Here is a 24,539-nt window from a genome sequence, read left to right as displayed (position 1 = left end):
TATTTTAAATATAGACACATGCATTTTCAGTACTGGTTTGGTGTCATTGATTTTGACATTCCCTAAAAGTCAAGAAACAAATGACAAGTATTCTTAATAACTGTCATTTAGAGAGCATTTTATAGCTTCCAAATCACTTTCCCATGTGGTAGTCATTTGATTTTCACAATGGTCTTGCAAGTTGGAGAATGTCATGACAATTATCTCTTTTACACATTAAGAAACTAAAGCCCAGAGAGGTTAATTGGTTTGCCCACATTCCCACAGCTAGTAAATGTCTGTGAAAAGAGACCCAAGCTGGAGTTTTCTTCTTCCAAATGCCATGTCCTCACAATTGTCAGTCATCTGTTGCATCATTTGCAAAAGCAAAAGTTGTAGAAACTCCCCATTATACGCCATCTGGTGTCCTTTCATATAAGATCCATGAAATCAAGTAGAAAAAGTAAATTTGGAATTAGATTTTTTTTTCCTACTGAGTAGCTCCATGAATTTGAGTAAGTTAAGTTACTCTTTAAACCCAGTTGTTGTTGTTTTTTTAAATTACTATCTGTCTTGCAGAGAGTTCTGAGCTAAGAATTAGGTAGCACATATAAAGCATAGCAGAGTGTGTAGCACATAGTAGGTGATAAAAATGGCATTAGCATCTATGCCATGAGATGAAATGGTGTACATTCTTTAAGCATATAAGTTTTATGCTCATTTGCACTGATGTTTCAAGTGTAATCAAATCTTCCTCTCTCTCTGCTGCTTATTCTTCCTTCAGTATGCACTTAGTCCCTGGGGATTTATATTATAAATTTACTCAGTTCCCTAGGCAGACAGGTCATATTTTTTTAAACAGAATTTTTCAGGGACTGAGAGTAACCCATCCAATTGTACAGTACTTTTGTGGAATCCTTTGAAAGGTACAAAGCATGTCTGAAACTACTAGGTAATATCCTAAAATCAGTAAAGTGCTTTATTTTGTCTCTATAAAGGGATATTGGAGAAGCAATCCTCTTTTCTCACCCAACACAGATCTCTCTCAGAATTTTGTCTCTTCTTTAATGAGTGTGAGATCAACTTCTAAAATAAAATTACTTCTCACCGTTCCTTCTAGGTCTTCCTAGCAGAGTTCAAGAAAACCAATCAATTTTTCGCAATAAAAGCCTTAAAGAAAGATGTGGTTTTGATGGATGACGATGTTGAGTGTACAATGGTAGAAAAGAGAGTTCTCTCCTTGGCCTGGGAGCATCCGTTCTTAACGCACATGTTCTGTACATTCCAGACCAAGGTAAGGCTTCTATTTGGACAACCCTTCATCCAATTCTTACCTAGCAAATGTGCCTGTCTATGCAGGATACCCCTATGGTGCCCTTATTGGGAAATGTGGGGAATTGTCTCCATAATTTTTTCTTTACCTTTCAGCTCACCTTCCATTTGTCCAAACAACATTGAGATATTATTTTAAATTTTTTAGCATACTCGGTTGGGAAAGGGCTTTACTTGTGGGTTTGTCTGTTTGCTTGTGTTTTACAATTTGGTTTAATTTATATAACAACCAGGATTCTAAGCAGCCTCTGACTTGCTTGACAAAGCAGTGTTTTATGAGGGAGAAAGACATAACACTTGTTTCTTTATCTACTATATATGTATTTGAAAAGACAAAAGTTGGACAGTAGATAAAAATACATGTGCATTATTATTTTCCTAAATATGGTCAGTGAAGAAGCAGCCTTTACAGTGAGCTTTATCGGTGAGTGAGGCCTGAGCAATGAGATAAAAGAGTGAATTCTTTCAGAAGGTTCTCTTATTCTGGGAAGATTCTCTTCTTGATCTCCTTATTCCTTAAAACATTTTTTTTATTTTTAATTTTTTAATTATTAAAAATAATTTTTAATTGCCTATTTTTTGTGACTAAAGAGTTACTCAAGATCATTTTAGAGAATTTGGAAAATGCTTCATACTCAAGAAAAATCATTTATAATCTCATCACTTGGGTATACTCACAATTAGTATTTTGAAGTTTAAGCTTTGAGATTTTTTCCCCCAGTGGATTTTGTCAAATAAAAATAGAAACCCATTGTAAAGACCTCCTATTCTATAACTGGCATTTTCAATGCTCTCTTATTATATATTTCCTCACATCAGTGAATATTCTACAATGGGATTGATCCAACTAGAACATTTCTAACTTTCTGTTCTGATTTAAATAACACTGAAATGAACATCCTTGCAGATCAGTCTTCATACACAAGCATTATGATTTTCTCTTTTCATTTTTCTACTCTCCTTCACTCTCTCCACATTGTACATGGGCTAGAATAGTAAGCAGACCCACGTGGGACTGTGTGGTTAAGATCCAAAAGGCATGAAGACTTTATTCTGCTGTTCTGTTTCAAGCCTGCATGATAATGCTCTACCCTAATGTAAATACGAGTAACAGAAGGCCTCTAAACTGCCCCAGTCACAGAGGGTAGAGTGTTCGGGAAGCTGTGGAGATCAGTCAGAAAATGTGGATGGCAAGTAGGCCTTTCATCCCTACTTCCCCAGCCCCCGTAGATTCTCAACAAATGTTTAATAAAGGAATAAATGCATAAATACACTTAGATAAAAAAGAAAGAAACCAGATAACTTTTTAAAGCACTTAATAATCATGTATAGTATCTAAAGCACCACCAAGGATACAGGAGTGTATAATAAAGTTCCTGACCTCGGGAATTTCATAGTAATACTAAGGGGGCAAGACTAACAGAGGTGAGTGATACTAAATTGTAGAACACAGACTCCATACAAGAGTCCCCAGAGCTGAGAGAAGCTAGAAATTAGAGTACGAGTAGGCGGAAAGGGTCTTGGGCAGAAGAGGTGCGGGTGGCTAGTGGAGAAAGCAGAAAAGAATGAAGGGATTATAAACTATTTGAGAAAAGGTAGACTCATTTTCTGCAGCAAGAAAGAGCTTGAGATTTCTGATAATGAGTTAGAGATTTCCTCCCAGAAATTTCCTCCTGGGGATCATAAATATCTGTCACTATGTTACCAAAAGGCGAAGTGAAGCGCTCTGCAATGTGCTCACAGTCTGCATTTGGGATTATCTGTGCATCCTGGGCTGTGTGATCTCACTTCTTCTCTTGAAATATTGTGAGGCTTGTATCCAACTGCTAAATACACTTAAGATGAGGTCCCTGTAGGAGTATGATGTAATCAGGCTTCATCTGGTACTTTCTCCCTGTTTATGCATACATACAGATTTATATATATAATTGTTTATATATATATATATATATATATATATATATATATATATATATATATATATATATAATTGTTTTTATATCCTATGGGGAAAGCTCTTACAATCCTCTTTGTAGAAACTATATTCCCTTCTCATGCTTGTCTATCAGAGCTTCAGGCAGTGTTTGCTACTTTTCTTCTCTCAGAAGATGCTTTTAAGGTTCCATGCAGCTGTAACGTATTAGCAAAACTAGAGAAGGAAGTGCATGGGGGAAAGTGGCAGAGAACATGTACATCAAATGTAAAAACTGGCTCACTACTTAGAGTTCAAGGAAGTGAGTTCTTTTAGAAATAAGGGATGGGGGAATTCATCTTGCATTATACTTTCCCGAGGACACGGAGTTGCTTTTTTTGTGATGTCCCGACTTATTATTCAGATCTTGCATGTCAAACAGAATAACCAATTAAACACCAAAGATGAGTGTAAAAAGCAACAGTTGAAATGGATGACAATTTGCTATGGGAACATTTTGGAAATTGCCTTTCTTGAGGGAATAATAGTTACCTTTATACACAAGGGAAGGTACTAGATAACATAAATGTACTATGTACTTTTCTGTGGAATTGTTATTTTTAGGAAAAGTTATTTATTGCCTTCTACCTTCAAAGAGCCCAGCTGTTGAATGCCAGATGATTCAAGAGATTCTGATGATAGTTATTCATTTACTATTTATTATTATTTTTATTGAAGTATAATTGACACATAATATTTGTTTTAGGTGTACATCATAGTGATTCAGTATTAGTATACATTACAAAATGATCCTCATAAGTGTAGTTACCGTCCATCACCATAAAGAGTTATTACAATATTATTAACTATATTTTCTATGCTAACATTATATCCTGTGACTTATTTACCTCATAACTGAAAGTTTGTATCTCTTAAAACCCGTCACCTATTACTGACCTCCCCCAACCCCTCCCCATTCAGATGACTCACAGTTTCCTGTATCTATAAATCAGTTTCTGTTTTGTTTTGTTTTATTAGATTCTATATATAAGTGAGATCATATAGTATTTGTCTTTCTCCATCTGACCTGTTTCACTTAACATAAAACCCGCTAGGTTCATCCATGTTGTCACAGATGGCAACACTTTATATATTTTTACAGCTGAGCAATGTTCTATTGTATGTATGTGTGTTATTATGTATTATGTATATATATTCGTATACACATTTCTCATATTCTTTATCCATTCATCTATTGATAGACATTTAGGTGGCTTCCATATCTTGGATATGATAAATAATGCTGTAATGAACATAATGGTGGATATATTTCTTCAAATTGGTGTTTTGGTTTTCTTTGGACAAATATCCAGAAGTGGAAGAGCTGGATCATACAGTAATTGTATTTTTAACTTTTTGAGGAACCTCCACACTGTTTTCCACGGTGGCTGCCCACTAACAATGCACGAGGGCTCCGATTTCTCCATATCCTCTCCAACACTTGTGATTCTTTTTATCTTTTTGATAATAGCCAATCTGACAGGTGTGAGGTGATTTTGATTTGCATTTCCCCATTAATTAGTGATGTTGAGACTCATTTACATACCTATTAGCTATCTGTATGTCTTCTTTGGGAAAATGTTTATTCAGGTCCTATGCCCATTTATAATCCAGTTGTTTGGGTTTTTTAAATAATAAATCGTTAAAGTTCTTTATATATTTTGTATTTGACACCTTATTAGATGTATAATTTGCAAATATTTTATCCCATTCAAGAGGTTGCTATTTCATTTTGTTGATGGTGTCCCTCACTATGCAGAATCTTTGTAGTTTTATGCAAACCCATTTGTTTACTTTAGCTTTTGTTGCCCTTGCCTGATGATACTGGTCCAAAAAATATTGCTAAGATAAAAATATATATATTTCTAAAATAGATGTCAAAGAGCTTACTGCCTATGTTCTCTTATAAGAGTTTATGGTTTCAGGTCTTATATTCAAGTCTTTGATCCATTTTGAATTTATTTTTCTATATAGTATAAAATCATAGTCCAGTTTTCCCAACATCATTTATTGAAAGCACTGTATTTTTACTTGTACATTTTTGCTTCATTTATCATAGATTAATTGACCATAGTGTGTGGGTTTATACTTGGGATCTCTGTTCTATTCTATTGATCTATATCCGTTTTTTTGGCCAGTACCATACTATTTTAATTACTGGAGCTTTGTAATATACCTTGAAATCTGGGCTTCTGGGATCCCTGGGTGGCGCAGCGGTTTGGTGCCTGCCTTTGGCCCAGGGCGCGATCCTGGAGACCCAGGATCGAATCCCACATCGGGCTCCCGGTGCATGGAGCCTGCTTCTCCCTCTGCCTATGTTTCTGCCTCTCTCTCTCTCTCTTCTCTCTCTCTCTCTCTCTCTCTGTGACTATCATAAATAAATTAAAAAAAAACAAAAAATTAAAAATTAAATAATAAAAAGAAAGAAATCTGGGCTTCTGATACCTCCAGCTTTGGGTATTCAGAGTCTTTGTTGTTCCCAAATAAATAGTAATAATTAGTGATTAATTAATAAATTAAGATTGCTTTGATATTCGGGGTCTTTTGTGGTTCCATACAATTTTAGAATTCTTTGTTCTAGTTCTGTGAAAAATTCCACTGGTATTTTGAATGGGATTGTATTGCATCTGTAGATACCTTTAGGTAGTATCTAATATTAATTCTTCCAGTCCATGAGCATTATATATCTTCAATTTGTGTTGTCTTCAGTTTCTTTCACCAGTGTCATACAGTCTTCAGAGTACAGGTTTTTCACCTTCTTGATAAAATTTATTCTAAGGTACTTTATTCTTTTTGATGCATTATAAATGGGGTCGCTCTCTTATTTTCTCTGATAGTTCATTATTAGTGTATAGTAACCAACTTCTGAATCTTGTGACTTTAGTGAATTTGTTTATTAAATCTAATAGTTTTTTGCTGGAGTCTTTAGAGTTGTATATAATATCTCAGCCGCAAATAATGAGTTTTACTCTTTTCCAATTTGGAAGTCTTCTATGTATACATTTTGTTGTTTTGGGTGAAATTCTCTGTACTCTCAAGTCCATTTGGTCTAACGTGTCATTTAATGTCAATGTTTTTCTTACTTTTCTGTCTAGATGATGTCTCCATTGATATAGGTGGTGTATTCAAGTTCCCTACTATTATTGTACTGTTATCAATTGTATTGCTATCAATTTCTCCCTTATGTTTGTTAATATTTGCTTATTACATATAGGTGCTCCTATGTTGGGTACATAAATATTAATGAATGTTTTATCTTCTTGGACTGATCCCTTATTATTTAATGTCTTTTGTGCATGAGTGTGTGTGTGTGCTTTCTAAGAGTCTTTGTTTAAAGTCTGTTTTGTCTGATAGAAGCATTGCTCCATCCTTTCACTTTCAATCTGTATGTCTTTACATCTGAAGTGAGTTTTTTATAGGCAGCATATAGGTGGGTCTTATTTTTGTATCCATTCGGCTATCCTATGTCTATTGATTGGACCATTTAGTCCATTTTCATTTACATTAATTATTGATAGGTATGTACTTCTGTTTTATTGATTGTTTTCTAGTTGCTTTTATAGTTCTTTTTTTTTTTCTCTCTTCTTTTGGTATCTTCCCTTGTGGTTTGATGGTTTTCTTTAGAGTTATATATGGATTCCTTTTCTTTACTTAGTGCATATCTATTGTAGGTTTTTGGTTTCTCAGTACTATGATTTGTGTGTGGTGTGTTTGTATATACTGTCAGCCTATATATATGTGTGAATGTATGTGTGTATATTGAAGCTGATAGTTGCTTAAGTTTATACACATTCTGAAAATACAACATCCCCTCATTTTATGTTCTCTTTTTAAGATTTTATTTATTTATTCATGAGAGACACAGAGAGAGAGGGGCAGAGACACAGGCAGAGAGAGAAGCAGGTTCCGTGAAGGAAGCCTGATGTGGGACTTAATCCCGGGTCTCCAGGATCACACCCTGAGCTGAAGGCAGATGTTCAACTGCTGAGCCACCCAGGTGTCCCCCATTTTAAGTTTTTGATGTCATATTTTATACCTTTCTTTTATGTATCTCTTAACTACTTATTGTAGTTATAACTGATTTTACTATTTTACCTGTTCAACTTACATACTGGCTTTTTTAAGTGGCTGATCCACTGCTTTTACTATATAATTGCCCTTGGCAATAAGATTTATTCCTTTTATATTTTCATTTTTTAATTTAAAAAAAATTTAGCTGCAGTATAGTTGATACAATATTATATTAAAGTATACAACATAGTGATTTGGCAATTATATACATTATGAAATGTTTACAGTGATAAGTGTAGTTAGCATTTATCACCCTACAAAGGTATTATAATACTTTCACTGTATTCCCTATACTGAACTTTTCATCCCTGTGACTTATTTTATAACTGGAAATTTGTATTTAATCTCCTTCACCAGTTTTACCCATCCATACTCACCTGAGGCAACTACCAGTTGGTTCTCTGTATTTATGAGTTTTTTTCTGTTTTTGTTAGTTTATGTATCTGTTTTCTTTTAGTATTCTACATATAAGTGAAATAATGTAGTATTTGTCTTTCTCTTTCTGACTCCTTTCCCTTAGGACCCTTTGGGTCCATGTATGTTGTTGCAACTGGAAAGATATAATTCTTTATTTGGCTAATATTCAACTTTACACACAAACATACACACACAGACACACACACACACATCCTGCTTCTTTAGCATTTGTCTATTGATAGATACTTAAGTGGCTTCCACATCTTTGCTATTATAAATAATACTGCATCGAATTATTATTTATGGGGTGCATATAACTTTTTGAATTAGTGTTTTCATTTTCTTTAGATAAATACCCAGAAGTAGAATTCCTAGATCATATTGTATTTCAATTTTTGAGGAAACCCCTCCATACTTTTCCATAATGGCTACACCAATTTACATTCCCACCAACAGTGCACTAGGGTTCCCTTTTCTCTACGTCTTCACCAACACTTGTTCTTTCTTTTTGTAAATCTGAGCATAGCTGACACAAGGTTACATTAGTTTCAGTTGTTATTTCTTGTCTTTTTAATACTAGCAATTCTAACAGGTGGGAGGTGATATCTCATTGTGGTTTTGATTTGCATTTCCCTGAGAGTTATCAATGTTGAGCATATTTTTAATGTGTCTGTTGGCCATTTGAATGTCTTCTTTGGAAAAATGTTTGTTCAAGTGTTCTGTTCATTTTTTAACCAGGTTGTGTTGTTGCTGTTGTTGTTTTGGTGTTGAGTGCTTTCTGTATTTTGGACAATAACCTCCTACAGAATAATCATTTGCAAGTAACTTCTACCATTCAGTAGATTGCCTCTATGTCTTGTTGATGGTTTCTTTCACTGTGCAAAAAATTTTGTAATTTAATGTGGTCCAAATATTTACTTTTGCTTATGTTTCCTTTTGCCTAAGGAGACAAATCCAGAAAAACACTGCTAAGGCTGCTCTCTAAGATTTTACTGCCTTTTTTTTTTTTTTCTGTAGGACTTGTTTGGCTTTGAGCATTACAGCTAGATTTTAATCCATTTAGATTATGTGGGTGCGTATATATGGTATAAAAAAAAGGTCAGTTTCCTCCCTCCTTTCTTTTTCTTCCTTCTTTTTTCTTTCCCTTTCTTTCTTTCTTTCTCTTTCTTTTCTTTTCTTTTTTCTTTTTTCTTTCTTTCTTCTTTCACATAATCATCCAGTTTTCCAAACACCATTTGTTGAAGACCTGTATTTTCCCCTTTCATATGCATGCTACCTTTGTCACAGATAATTGACAATATAAGCATGAGTTTCTTTCTGGTCTCTTTATTCTGTTCCACTGATATGGGTGTCCAGTTTTGTGCTGGTACCATACTATTTTGATTACTTTAGCTTTGTAGTGTAGTAGAAACCTAGTATTGTACTTTATTCCTCTTTCTCAAGGTTGTAATGGCTATTTGAGGTCTGTCATGGTGCCACACAAATTAGAACTATTTATTGTAGCTCTGTGAAAACTACTATTAATATTTTGATAGGGATTATATTGGATTGTAGATTGATTTGGTAGTACAGATATTTGTCAATATTAATTCGTCCAATTAATGGGATTGGAATATCTGTCCCTTCATTTATGTCATCTTTATTTCCTTTCATCAGTGTCTTACAAGTTTTCAGAATACAAGGTTTTCTCCTCTTTGGTTAAATTTATTCCTAAATATTTTAAACTTTTGATGCATTTATAAATGGGATTGTTTTCTTAACTCCTTTTTCTGTTAGCTTATTATAATATATAAAATGCAACCAATTTCTGTATATTAATTTTGTATTTGGTAACTTTACTGAATTCATTTATATTAGAGTTTTTAGTGGAGTGATCAGTTTTTTATATCATATAATCTTCAAATATAGTTTTGCTTCTTCCTTGCAAATTTGGATGTCTTTTTTTTCTTATCTGTTTGCTATGGCTAGGATTTCCAGTACTATGTTGAATAAAAATGGCAAAAATGGATATCCTTGTCTTGTTCCTGATCTTGCTTGAATCCTGATCATCAAAGAGTATGATGTTAGCTGTGTGTCCATCACAAATGGTCTTTATTATGTTGAGGTATACTCCCTCTAAATCCTTTTTGTTGCATTTTTATCATAAACATAAATTTTGTCAAATGCTTCTTCTGTATCTATTGAGATGATCATATGATTTTTATCCTTGATTTTATTATTGTGATGTACCGCATTGATTGATTTGCTGGTGTCAAACTGTCTTGCACCTCTGGGATAGATCCCGCTTGATCTTGTTAAATAACCCTTTTATGTATTGTTGAATTTGGTTTGCTAGTATTTTGTTGAAAATTTTTGTATCTATGTTCATCAGAGATAGTGGTCTATAATTTCTTTTTTGTGGTTTCTTTGTTTTTTTGTGTGAGAGTAATGCCAGCCTTAAAGAATAAATTTGGAAGCATTCCTCCCTCTTCTATTTTTTGGAATATTTTTAGGAGGAGAGGTATTAACTCTAAATATCTGACAGAACTCACCAGTGAAGCCATCTGGTTCTGGACTTTTGTTTGTTGCAAGTTTTTTTTTTAATTACTGATTCAATTTTATTACTAGTAACTGGTCTGTTCAGATTTTTTATATCTTAATGATTCAGTTTTATAAAATTGAATGTTTCTAAGAATTTTATCATTTCTTTTAGGTTATCCAACTTATTGGTGTATGATTTTGTAGTACTAGTAGTAGTCTCATAATACTATCAATTTCTGTGGTATTGGTTATACTTCTCTTTCATTTCTGGTTTTATTTATTTGAGTCCTTTCTCTTTTTTTTTCTTTCTCTCTTTTTTGATGTGATTTACTAGCAGCTTATCAATTTTATTTTTTCAAAGAACCTTTACTAACTTCATTAATCTTTTCTATTGGGTTTTTAGTCTCTATTTCATTATTTCATTTATTGCCAATCTGATCTTTATTATTTCCACCCTCCTGCTAACTTTTGGCTTTGTTGGTTTACTTTTTTCTCATTTCTTTAGGTTTAAAATTATATTGTTTACTTGATTGGTTTTGTTGTTTTTTGTATCACATAAACTTCCCTCCTAGAACAGCTTTTGCTGTCTTCCAAAGATTTTGAACCATTGTGTTTCCATTTTCAATCTCCATGTATTTTTTAATTTCATCTTTGATTTATTCACTTACCCATTGGTTTCTTAGTAACATTATCTATTTCCATGTGTTTGTCATTTTTTACAGTTTTTTATTTTTTGCTTTTACTTGATTCTTAGTTTCATACTGTTATTATGGTCAGAAGAGATGTTTGATATAATTCAGTATTTAATATTTATTGAGATTTGTTTAATGACCTTGCATGCCATTTATCCTGGACAGTGTTCCATGTACACTTGAAAAGACTGTGCATTCTCCTCTTTTGAATGGACTGTTTTGTTTATATCTATGAAGTCAATCTCAATAATGTGTTTTTCAAAGCCATTGTTTCCTTATTGATATTGTCTGGATGATTTACTCATTTATGTAAGTAGGTATTAAAGTCCCCTATTATCAATTCATTACTTTCAATTTGTCCTTTTATGTCTGTTAATATATACTTTATGTGTTTAGGTACTCCTACGTGGGGCATATAAATAGTTACATCATTATTTAATCCCCTTCTTTGTCTCTGGGTAGTATTTGATTTAAAGTTTATTTTATCTGATATAAATATTGTTACTGGGCAGCCCTGGTGGTGCAGCGGTTTAGCGACCCCTGAAGCCGGGGGTGTGATCCTGGAGATCCGGGATTGAGTCCCACGTCAGGTTTCCTGCATGGAGCCTGCTTCTCCCTCTGCCTGTGTCTCTGCCTCTCTCTCGTTCTCTCTGAATAAATAAATAAATAAACCTTTAAATAATAAATAAATAAATAAATAAATAAATAAATAAATAAATAAATATTGCTACTCCAGCTTTCTCTTCATTTACATTTGAATGGAATATATTTTTCCATCCCTTCACTTGCAGTCTGTATGTGTCTTTAGGTGGAAGTAATGCTCTTGTAGGCAGCTAATAAGACATGAGTCTTACTGTGTGTTTTTTTTTTAATTCATTCTGTCACCATGTCCTTTGATTGCTGTATTTAGTCCATTTAAAGTGTTTACTGAGGGGATCCCGGGTGGTTCAGTGGTTTACTGCTGCCTTCCACCCAGGGCCTGATCCTGGAGACCCAGGATCAAGTCCCACATCGGCCTTCCTGCATGGAGCCTGCTTCTCCCTCTGCCTGTGTCTCTGTCTCTCTCTCTGTCTCTCTCTCTCTCTCTCTCTCTCTGTGTGTGTGTCTCTCATGAATAAATAAAAAAAATAAAGTGTTTATTGATATGTATACTTATTGCCATTTTCCTCATTGTTTTCTTGACTTTTTTTGTAGTTCTCAGTCTTTTCTTGCTCTCAGTTTTTTATTTATTTATTAATTTTCTTTAGTATTATACTTGGATTTTTCTGTTTGTTTTTTTTGTGTATAAATTATAGGTTTATAATTTGGGTATATCATAAGGTTTCTATACAACATGCTGCTTTATAACATAATATAGCAGTCTGTATTAAGTTAATAATCACTTAACTTCAAATATATTTAAAAGCACTACCTTTTTGCTTCCCCCACCATGTCTTATGTATATGATGCCATGTTTTACATCTTTTCATTTTGTGAATTTCTTATCTGATTTCTGCAATTATACTTAATTTTACCTTTTAACATTCATACTACATTTATAATTGATCTACTACCTTTACTATATATTTGGGTTTACCATTGAAATTCTCCTTTCATAACTTTTTTATATTTCTTACTTCTGCTGGTGGCCTTTGACTTTCTGCTTCATGAACACCCTTTAACATTTCCTGTAAGGCTAGTTTAGTGGTGAACTCCTTTAATTTTGTTTGTCTGGGAAACTATCTCTTCTTCAATTCTGAATTTGCAAAGTAGAGTATTCTTGATCATAAGTTTTTTACCTTTATAACTTTCAATGCATCATGCCATTTTCTTCTGGTCTGCAAAGTTTCTGTTGAAAAATCATCTGACAGCCTTATAGGTTTCTATGTGACTTTTTTTCTCTAGCTGCTTTTAAGACCCTCTCTTTATCTTTAATCTTTGAAATTTTAATTATTAGGTGTCTTGATGTGATCCTTCTTAGGTTCATCTTTTTCAGGCTTACTTTTTAAAACCTCTTTTTCTTTTTGTTCTTCAGCTGGGTACTTTCCACTACCCTGTATTACAGATCCTTGATTTGTTCTTCTATATTATCTAGTTTAGTGTTGATCCCCTCTAATGGGGATTTTCATTCCAGTTTTCATTCCAGTCATTCTTATGCTCTGATTGGTTCTTTTTTGATATTTTCTAATTCTGTTCTGATGGATGAATTCTGAGTTCATCCACTCTTCTCTAGTCCAGTGAGCATCTTTGTGATATTACCTTGAACTCTTTATGAGAAAGATTTCTTACCTCTCTTTCATTTAGTTCTTTTTCTGAGCTTTTGCTTTGTTCTTTCACTTGCAACATATTCCTCTGTCTTCCCATTTTGTCTGATTCTGTGGGTTTATTTCTATGTATTAGGTAAGTTAGTTATGTCTCCTAATCTTAAAAGTGGTGGTCTTATGTAGGTGTCCTATGAAACCCTGTTGCACAATCCTTCATTGTTCTCTAGAACCAGGGATTCTAGGGTATCCCCTCTGTGGGCTGCATGAACCCTCTTTTTATGACTGGCCTAAAACTGCTGCTGGCACCCTGGTTGATGGGCTTGGCCCTCCACCCAGGTATTAACAATGTCAGGCCATGACTAATGCAGGAGCACTAGTAGATAGAGCTGACTCTATCAGGGCAGGCTGAGAAACCCAGCTGGAGCTACTGCAGGTGTGCTTATGGGTGTGTTTACCACACCTACTTGAGAGGTCTACTGCAACTGCTAAGGATCTACTCATGGGCAGGGCTACCCCCTGTGCTGAGGGAGTCGCCTTGCAGAGTCATCAGTCTCTGCCAGGGCTGTCTGCTAGGTGTAGTAGATGTGGTCACTTTCCGGGGGGGGGGGGGGGGGCTTGCCAGTGCTGATCAAGGCTGCCCACCAAATGTGGTCAGATGGGAGCTGCTTTGGAGGGGTGTCTGCTAACACAGTTGTATTGGATGGGGCAGGTCCACAGGGTGAACAGTACTAGCAAAGTAAATGAAAAGTATTAAATAAAAATTAAAAAAAAAAAAAAAAAAAGGGAACCCTGGGTGGCGCAGCGGTTTGGCGCCTGCCTTTGGCCCAGGGCGCGATCCTGGAGACCCGGGATCGAGTCCCATGTCGGGCTCCCGGTGCATGAAGCCTGCATCTCCCTCTGCCTATGTCTCTGCCTCTCTCTCTCTCTGTGTGACTATCATAAATAAATAAAAATTAAAAAAAAAAAAAAAAGAAAAGTGTCAGAACTTGCTCCTTTAAGTGTCTGGCAAGCTAGGATGAAGAAGGGCAAGAAAAATGGTGCCTGCCAGGACTTTTCCTTCTGGAGAAAGCTCCCACAGATCCCTCACCCTCGAGCACATGTTCTAAAATTAGTCACTGAATCTCCTTCACATATAAGGAGGTTTTTAAATGTTGCCTCTGTGCTATCTCAAACCAAGTGCTATAGAACACTGGCCCTTTAAGAGCGGGGTCTCTGTTTCCTGTAGCCCTCCAGCTCTCCCAGAGGTAAGCCGCATTGATTTTCAAAGCTCCTGGAGTTAAGTCTTACAGATTTTCAAAACTGGACATTATGTTGACTTGTCTTCCCGGTACAGGTACCCAGGGCTGGTGTGTGCTTGATGTGGGGTTCAATCCCCTCATTCCTCAGAGGGAACCCACTGGGGTCTGCCATGCTAAGAGTTTAGTCCTGACCCCATCTCTGCCTCTTCCACCATCCACACCATAAAGTGTGACTTCCTCTTTATGTCTTTAGCTGTGGAAGATCTGTACAGTTAGACTTCAGGTCTTTCTAAGTGAGTTGTATCACTTAAGTTGTTGGCTTGTGTGTCCATGTTGGAGGGATAGAGGCAAACTCATGATTTCTTGTTATGACCTTTTGTCTTCCACTAAAGACAACCCTTTAACATTTCTTTTAAGACCAGTATAGGGGTGATGATAGTTTTTCTTCCTTTTTTTAAAGATTTTATTTATTCATAGAGACACAGAGAGAGAGAGGCAGAGACACAGGCAGACGGAGAAGCAGGCTCCATGCAGGGAGCCCTATGTGGGACTCGATCCCAGGTCTCCAGGATCACGCCCTGGCAGTGCTAAACCTCTGAGCCATCGGGCTGCCCAGTTTTTCTTGTCTGGGAACTTCTTTATCTCTCCTACTGAATGATAATCTTTCTGGGTAGAGTATTCTTAGTTGAAAGTTTTTCCTTTTTAGCCCTTTAAATATATCCTGACACTCTCTTCTAGCCTGCAAAGTTTCTGCTGAAAAAAAATCAGCATCATTTTTATACTGAATGTGTCTGGCAGCTTTGGCAGGCCAGCTAAAGCTGGCAGGTGCAGTCTTAGGGGTCCCAGGGCATGCTGCATTGGGGTCACCTTGAGGGATGGCTGGTTCTGGAGCTGGCATGGGCAAGAAGGTCCTGAAGCATGCTTCCCTTGGGCTGACTTGGCAGGACAGCTAGAGCTGAAGTAGTTGTGGGCTAGGTGTACTGGAGTGAGCTTTACTATAGCCGTCTTGTTAAACAGCTGGATTGGACACAGGCTGGGAAGTAGACTTGAGATATACCACACACAGGCCATCTTGTCACAACAGCAGTATTGTACCAGGTGCAGCCCGGAGGATCCCAGTGTGCACTGAAGTCACCCTCCCTGAAGGGATAGCTAGAGCTGGAGTAGCCATAGGCTGAGGGCCTTGGAGCACACTTTGCTGAGGCTGCTTTGGTGATATGGCTTGATCTGGGCCAGGGGTGGGCAAGGGTACCTGGGGTACACTGTGGTAGGGCCACATTGTGGGGACTGCTGGAGCTGGTGTGGACAAGGGGTCTGAGACTCACTGGGGTAGCCCTAGCAGGTTGGCCAGAGCAACTGGATCCTGCCCCCATCTGTCCTATTGAAGTAGAGTGTGAACATAAAAATGGTACTTCCTGGCATCTCCAGCCCTGGATAGAATTCCAGCAGTTCCCCACCCATTGGTAGACACCCTAGGGTTTGTAATTGGATTTCACTTACAATCTTGTTGCCTTTAAACCATATATATATATATATATATATATTTTTTTTTTTTTGCTGTGCCCTAGAGCAAGTGAGTACACACCGGCCTTCTAGTGATATCCCTACATACTGTAGATCACTATGTCAGAGTAGAGTTCCCATCATTACCACTTGTCTCCATCTTTCCTGTTCTCCTCTATCTGGCCCCTCTTTTGTTTGTTGAGCAAGAGCTGTTCAATTAGCCCTCAATTCTTTTTCTAGAGAATTGCATGGAGCCTGCTTCTCCCTCTGCCTGTGTCTCTGCCATTCTCTCTCTCTCTCTCTCTCTCTCTCTCTCTCTCTCCCTCTCTCTCTCTGTGTCTCTATGAATAAATAAAATCTTAAAAAAAAAAGGAAGAAGAACTATCATCACCCCTATACTGGTCTTAAAAGAAATGTTAAAGGGTTGTCTTTGGTGGAAGAGAAAAGGTCATAACTAGAAATCCTGAGTTCACCTCTATCCCTCCAACATGGACACACAAGCCAACAACTTAAGTGATGCAACTCACTTGGATTGCTTTATATGTAGGTATATATTCATTATGTCTAGGGAAGGTGAGTGCAGGGTCTTCCTGTGGCACCATCTCAGACTGATCTTATTCATTTATTATGAGGGAAACTGGTTTAAATCATTAAAGGCTTTTAAAATTTAGTATGAGGAACCTATGACATGTGAAGTGTGTGAAAATATGGCAAAACCATTTAGGGAGCTATAGAGAATGAAAATAGCTGTGGACTTGGATTCTCAAGCAGTTTAGTCCCAGCTCAACCATTTATCAACAGGGCTCTGAGGCTCCCTTCCTCACCTGCATGGAATAGAGAGTAAGAATTACCACACAGAAGGGTTGTAGGGTATAAACCCAGTACCATATGTGAAATCAGAGTGCTTAGGATCTAGTTATGTAAAACAATATCAGTTTAATCTAAACCTGAATCTGAGTGAGGCTCAAAAAATTTTTTTGAAATTTTTTCTGTGATACATCAAGATTACTTTGTACACCGTTCAGGCTACATCAATTATTGGTATCAGAGTCTAGTATAAATCAATATTATGAAAAGTTGTCTTAGCAGGAGGGAATGACTTTTTATTCTTTATTTTTACTAACATTCCTCCCTTTTAAAAATTTATATTTTCCATATCTTATATGAAAGTCCAGAAGGGCTTAAAATTGCATGGTTCCTCTTGGTATCAATTTCAGTATGTATGCCAGCCAACTTCACACTACTGTGTTTTAAGCCCATATACTCTGTACATATTTCCCATTACTTACATTCCAAAAAAATGTAAAAGTAAGAAAATCCACAGTAAAGTTTTGTCTACAAGAATAATTGTCATAAATCTTTTCACTGTACTAAGAAGTAAATTAAAAATTATTAGAATCAAATTAATCATAAAACCTTGAAAAAAACATCCATTTCAAAACCTACTTTCAAACATTACTCTGTAATTCAAATTTCTATTGTGGGCCTACTGTTTGTAAGTTCTGTACGTTTCCCCAAAATAGGCAAGATTCTAAAACTGTATGGGGATTAAATCACAAGGCTATTTCCCTTTCCTACCTAAATCTAGTAAATAGAAGACAAAGTCCTACCAAACTTGGAAAATATTCCAATTTTTTATCTTAATATATCTTTAACAATGAGATGCAGTATTAATTTTCTTGATAAAACAATTATTTTAAAATTATATATATTAGAAGCTATTTCCAAATTTTAAGATTGTCTAAATGTGAAAATGTTTCAATTAGAAATTACCATTGGGGTGGCGCCTGGGGGGTGCAGTCGGTTAAGCATCTGACTCTCAGTTTCAGCTCAGTTCCTGATCTCAGGGTTGTGAGTTCAAGCCCCATGTTGGGCTCCAGGCTCATCAGAGAGTCTACTGGAGACTCTCTCTCCCTCTCCCTCTGCCCTCCCTACTCCTAAAATAAACCTTAAAAGAAAAATTGCCACTGGCTGCTGGTAACATTGACATGGTTCAATGAGCTAGAAGTGTTTCTTCATCTAAAGGGAGTGAGACACATGCAGTTCAGAGCAGCTTTGACAGTTCCATGGTGTCATCAGAGATCCAGGCACCATCTGCTCCCTGTTCCATCATCCACAGCACTTTGCTTCCATCCTCAAGGGTACTCCTCAGTCAAACGTGGTTGCTGGAACCCAACCCTCACAGCCATGGTCTAGATAGGGGCTGGAGGTAGAGGGAAAGGATAGAACAACCCCATGCTAACTCTCTTCTTTATTAAATCACTTTTCCATAGGACCACAAAAAACTACTTACATTTTTCTGAATCATCTATAGATGCAAGGAAAGCTAGACATTTAATCTTTCAGTTGTGCACACTGGCACCCAGAATAAATTTTTTTTTAATTTTTTATTTATTTATGATAGTCACAGAGAGAGAGAGAGAGAGGCACAGAGACATAGGCAGAGGGAGAAGCAGGCTCCATGCACCGGGAGCCCGATGTGGGATTCGATCCTGGGTCTCCAGGATCGCGCCCTGGGCCAAAGGCAGGCGCCAAACCGCTGCACCACCCAGGGATCCCCAGAATAAATTTTTTTGCTAAAGTAGGCAAGCCATCCCTGTACCAACAAATATTTTAAAATAGAAAAAATATGATTAAAAATACCTTTATTGAGGGTCTGTTTGTTCCAGGTGGCTTCCTAAGAACTTTAAAAATATTATCTCACTGAATTCTGTTAACTCTGATGAAGCAGGTATTATTATAAACCTTGTTTTACTTATGAGAAAACTGAGGCTAAAGGGGATGAGCTTTGCCTGAGACCATTCAGCTGGGAACTATGTTCAATCTTACTTTTGTCTCTGTGTCCAGATATTGGCCTCCTGTATATTCATACATTGCAAAAGTCTTGGCAACATGTCATCTCTCTAATCACTAAATGTGTACTTTTAGGGATGCAAAAACACCATGAAAAGTAATATTCCTAATTATATTAGGGCAAAAAAAAAGGGACAATAATCCAAAATTTCTCTATCTCTGATAACACTATGGAAAAATAAGGGGGGGTTTAGTTGCTAAATTAGTTTGGTAAGGAAAGATGCATCTAACAATGTGAGAATGGTTTTGTTTTTGCTTTTTTTTTTCTAATTGGAGTACAGTTGACAATGTTACATTAGTTTCCAATGTGCAATATACTGATTCAACAAGTCTATACATTATGCTATGCTCACCACAGGTGTAGATTTTTATCTGCCACCATATAACATTAACAAAACCACAGACTACATTTCCCTATGCTGACCTTTCATCCCTGTGACTTATTCTTTCCATAACGGGAACCCTGTACCTCGTACTCCTCTTCACCAACTTTGCCCATCCTTCCTCTCTCTTCTGGTAACCATCAGTTTATTCTCTGTATTTATGAGTCTGTTTCTATTTTTGTTTGTTTTGTTTTTTAGATTCCAGAAAAAGAGAAATCATATGGTATTTGTCTCTCTGACTTATTTCACTTAGCATCATGTTTTTTGGATCTATCCATGTTGTCATAAATGGCAAGATCTCATTCTTTTATACACCTGAGTAATATTCCATAGTGTGTGTTTTATTAATTTTTTAATTATTTTATTTTAATCCTAGTTAACATTACAATTTTATATTAGTTACAGATGTACAATATAGTGATTCAACAGTTCCATACATCACCCAGTGCTCATCATGACAAGTGCGTTCCTTAATCCCCATCTCCTATTTAACTAACTGTGCCCCCATCTCTTCTCTGGCAACCATGTTTGTTCTCTATGGTTAAGAGTCTGTTTCTCTGGTTTGTCTCTCTCTTTCCCCCTTTACTCATTTGTTTTGTTTCTTTAATTCTGTATGAATGAAACCATATTTTATCTTTCTCTGGTTGGCTTATTTCACTTAGCATAATATTCTCTAGCTCCATCCAGGTTGTTGCAAATGGCAAGATTTCATTCTTCATCCATTCAGCAGTCAATGGACTCTTGGGTTGCTTCCATATCTTAACTTCTTCCATATGTTGTAGATAATGCTGCTATAAACATAGGGGTGCATGTTATCCCTTTGGATTAATGTTCTTATATTCTTTGGGTAAATACACAGTAGTGTGTTTGCTGGATCATAAGGCTGTTCTATTTTTAACTTTTTTGAGGAACCTCCGTACTGTTTTCCACAGTGACTGCTCCAATTTACATTTCTACCAACAGTGCATGAGGGTTTCTTTTACTCCACATCTTTGCCAAAACTTGATATTGCCCATCTCTTTGACAGTGGCCATTCTGATAAGCATAAGGTGATATCTCACTGTGGTTTTGATTTTCATTTCCCTGATGATTGGTGATGTTGAGCATTTTTTCACATGTATGTGGGCCACCTTTATGTCTTTTTTGAAAAATGTCTATTCAGGTTCTCTGCTTATTTTTAAATCAGATTTGGGTTTTTGGTGTTGAGTTATATAAGTTCTTTACAGATCTTGAATGTTAACCCCTTATATGAAATGTCATTTGCAAATTTCTTCTCCCGTTCAAGGTTGCCTTTTCATTTTGTTGATAGTCCTTCACTATGCAAAAGCTTTTTTATTTTGGAGTAGGCTCAATTGTTTAATTTTGTTTTTGTTTCCCTTTCCTGTAGAGGAATCCTACATGCTATTAAGGCCAGTACCAAAGAGAATATTGCCTATATTTTCATATAGAAGATTTTCATTACAGGTCTCACACTGAAGTCTGTAGTCCACTATGATTTTACTTTTATATATGGTCTAAGAAAGTGGTCTAATTTCATTATTTTGCATGTAGCTTTTCCCCATCATATATTCTTGCTTCCTTTGTTATGGGTTAATTGACCATATAAATGTTATTTCTGGGCTCTCTATTCTGTTCCATTACTGTATGTGTCTATTTTTATGCTAGTACTATACTATTTTGATTACTACAACTTTGTAGTATATCTTGAAATTGGGAATTGTAATACCTCCAGCTTTATCCTTTCTCAAGATTGCTTTGGCTATTCAGGATCATTTAGGTTCCATACACATTTTAATATTATTTTTCCAATTCTATGGAAAATGCTATTGGTACTTTGATAGGGATTGCGTTGAATCTGTAGCGTGCTTTGGGTAATGTGGACATTTAAGCAATATTATTCTTCTAATCCATGAGTATGGAATGTCTTTCCTTTGTTTGTATCATCTTCCTTTTTTTCATCAAAGTTTTATAATTTCCAGAGTACAAGTTTTACCTCCTTGGTTAAGTTCAGTCCCAGATATTTCATTCTCTTGGTGCAATTGTAAATGGAATTGTTTTCTTAATTTCTCTTTCTGCTACTTCATTAGTATTTAGAAACACAAATGATTTCTGTATATGAATTTTATATTCCATAACTGATTTATTCCACTTAATTCATTTATTCTTTTAATTCTTTAGGACTTTCTATGTATAGTATCATGTCATCTGCAAATTGTGAGTTTTACTTCTTCCTAACCAATTTGTGCTAGTATATTTTTGAGAATTTTTACATCTATGTTCATCAGAGATATTGGCCTGTGGTTCTTTTTTTTTAAATGTATCTTTATCTGGTTTCAGTATCAGGGTAATGCTGGCTTCATAGGATGAATTGGGAAGTTTTCCTTCCTCTTCTATTTTTTGGAATAGTTTGTGAAGAATAGGTATTAACTCTTCCTTAAATGTTTAGTAGAATTCACCTGTGAAGCCATCTGGCTTTGGACTTTTGTTTGCTGGGAGTTTTTTGATTACTGAGAAAATTTCCTTACTGGCAATTGGTCTATTCAAATTTCCTATTCCTTCCTGATTCAGTTTTTGAAGGTTATATGTTTCTAGGAATTTATCTCTTTATTCTAGGCTTGTCCAATTTGTTGCCATATAATTTTCCATAATATCTCTTACAATCTTTGTATTTCTGTAATGTCGGTTGTCATTTCTTCCCTTTCATTTCTTATTTTATCTGAATACTTGCTCTTTTTTTTTTTAATGAGTCTGGCTAAAGACTGATCAATTCTTTTGAAATTCTTAAAGAACCAGCTCCTGATATCACTGATCTTTAGCTGTTCTATTGTCTTTTTAGTTTCTGTTTTGTTTCTGCTCTAACTTTATTATTTCCTTTCTTCTATTACTTTTGGGTTTCGTTCTTCTTATAGTTTCTTTAGATGTAAATTTAGGTTGTTTATTTGGGATTTTTCTTGTTTTGTCAGGCCTGTATTTCTATAAATTTCCCTCTTAGAACAGCTTTTACTATATCTCAAAAAATTTGGACAACTATTTTTTCATTTGCATTTGTCTCCATGTAGTTTTTTATTTTGTCTTTGATTTCTTGGTTGACCCATTCATTGTTTAGTAAGATGCATTTGTTTGCTTTTCAGGTTTTCTCTTGTGGTCGATTTCTAGTTTCATAGTGTTGTGGTCAGAAAAGATGCATGGTGAGACTTCTATCTTTTTTAATTTGTTGATACTTGCTCTGTGGCCTAATATGTGATCTTTTCTGGAGGACATTCCATGTGCCACTGAAAAGAATGTGTATTCTGGTTTGGGATGGAATGTTCTGAATATATGTTAGATTCATCTGGTCCAATGTGCCATTCAAAGTGATTGTTTCCTTGTTGATTTTCTGTTTGGATGATCTATCCATTGATGTAAGTGGAGCTAAAGTCCCCTGCTATTACTGTATTACTGTCAATTATTTTCTTTGTTTTTGTTATAACTGCTATATATATTTGGGTGCTCCCATTTTGGATGCATAAATATTTCCAACTACTTTATCTTCTTGTTGGATTGCACTGTTTATCATTATGTAGTGTCCTTCTTTGTCCCTTGCTATAGCCATTATTTTTTTTTAAAGATTTTATTTATTCATGAGAGACACAGGCAAAGGGAGAGGCAGGCTCCATGCAAGGAGCCCGATGTGGGACTTGATCTCTGGACTCCAGGATCACACCCTGGGCCAAGGCAGATGCTCAACCGCTGAGCCACCCAGGGATCCCCTAGCCATTATTTTAAAGCCTATTTTATCCAATATAATTATTGCTACTTTTTCACTTCCATTTGCATGATAAATGTTTCTCCATCCCTTCATTTTCAGTCTTCATGTCTTTAGGTCTGAAGTGACTCTCTTGCAGGAAGCATACAGATGGGTTTTATTTTTTTTAACCATGCCTTTTCCCTATGTCTTTTGATTGGAGCATATAATCCATTTACATTCAGGTAATTATTTATATGTGTGTATTTGTTGCCATTTTGTGACTTGTTTTATGGTTTCTTTTGTAGTTCTTCTCTGTTTCTTCTTTTGATAGCTTCTCTCATGATTAGTTGACTTTCTTTGGCAGAATACTTAATTCCTCTTTATTTTTTGCGTATCTCTTACAATTTTTTGCATTGTGGTTACCATTTGTTTACTTTATATATAACATCTACATATAGCAGTCTATGTTAGCTGATGATCAATCCCTTAACATTGAACTCATCTTTAGCCCTCTCCCCTCCACATTTCAGATCTTTTGTATCATATTTTATATTCTTTTGTATTTCTCTTAACTGATTTTTACAGATCACTCTCTGGTTTATTTACTTGGATGTGAGTGATATCTACTTGTAAACATAAGACGGAGTAAACTTAGGGTCCTCTGACTCTGCCATTTCCAAGTTCCTCCCTGGTCATGTACTTTGTTGGGAGATTTTTGATTGCTGATTCAATCTCATACTAGTAATTGGTCTATTCAGATTTCCTTTTTTTTTTTTTAAGATTTTTTAATTTATTTGACAGAGCGAGTAAGAAAACACAAACAGGGGGAGGGTCAGAAGGAGAGGGAGAAGGAGACTCCACAATGAGCAGGGAGCCTGACTCAGGGCTTAATCCCAGGACCCTGGGATCATTACCTGTGCTGAAGGTAGATGCTAACTGACTGAGACACCCAAGGACCCCAAGATTTTCTGTTTCTTTTTTATTCAGTTTTGGGAGATTGCATGTTTCTAAATTTATCCATTTCTTCTGGTAGTCTAATTTTCTGGCATATAATTTTTCATAGCAGTCCTATAATCTTTTATTTCTGTGCTATCAGGTGTTATTTCTCTTTCATTTCTGATTTATTTGGATTCTCTTTTTTTCTTGTAGAGTCTAGCTAAAGGTATATTAATTTTATCTTTTCAAAGAACTAGCTCTTGGTTTCATTTTTCTCCTTTTTTTCAGTCTATTTCTCATCTGATCTTTATTATTTTCTTCTTCTTACTGTGGGCTTTGTTCTTCTTTCTCTAGTTCCTGGTAAAGGTTAGATTGAGATTTTTATTTCTTGAGGTAGGCCTGAATTGCTATAAATTTCCCTCTAAGAACTACTTTTGTTGCACCCCAAAGATTTTAGACTATTGTATTTTCATTTGTCTCTATATTTTTTGCTTTCTTCTTTGATTTCTTCATTGATTCACTGCTGTTTAGTAGCACATTGTTTAGCCTTTGTCTGTTTTTGTTTTTTCCAATTTTTTGCTTTTGATTGATTTCTAATTTCATGCTGCTTTTGTTGTCAGAGAAGATGTTTGACATGATTTCACTATTCATTTATTGAAACTTGTTTTGTCTC

General features: G+C 35.7%; 1 protein-coding gene across 1 annotated transcript in view; it reads left to right on the top strand.

Moving 5' to 3' along the window:
- Nucleotides 1–24,539, top strand: part of PRKCQ (protein kinase C theta) — a 173,786-nt gene that overhangs the window by 86,507 nt on the left and 62,740 nt on the right. Inside the window, exon 12 of the mRNA XM_055331991.1 lies at nucleotides 1,100–1,273. Coding sequence (XP_055187966.1) covers nucleotides 1,100–1,273 — 174 coding nt within the window. The remainder of the gene's footprint in view (nucleotides 1–1,099; nucleotides 1,274–24,539) is intronic.

This window comes from Nyctereutes procyonoides, unplaced genomic scaffold, assembly GCF_905146905.1.
Source record: "Nyctereutes procyonoides isolate TBG_1078 unplaced genomic scaffold, NYPRO_anot_genome, whole genome shotgun sequence".
Lineage (NCBI taxonomy): Eukaryota > Metazoa > Chordata > Mammalia > Carnivora > Canidae > Nyctereutes > Nyctereutes procyonoides.
The sequence above is the reverse complement of the archived record's forward strand: the minus strand, read 5'-3'. Positions and strand labels throughout refer to the sequence as shown.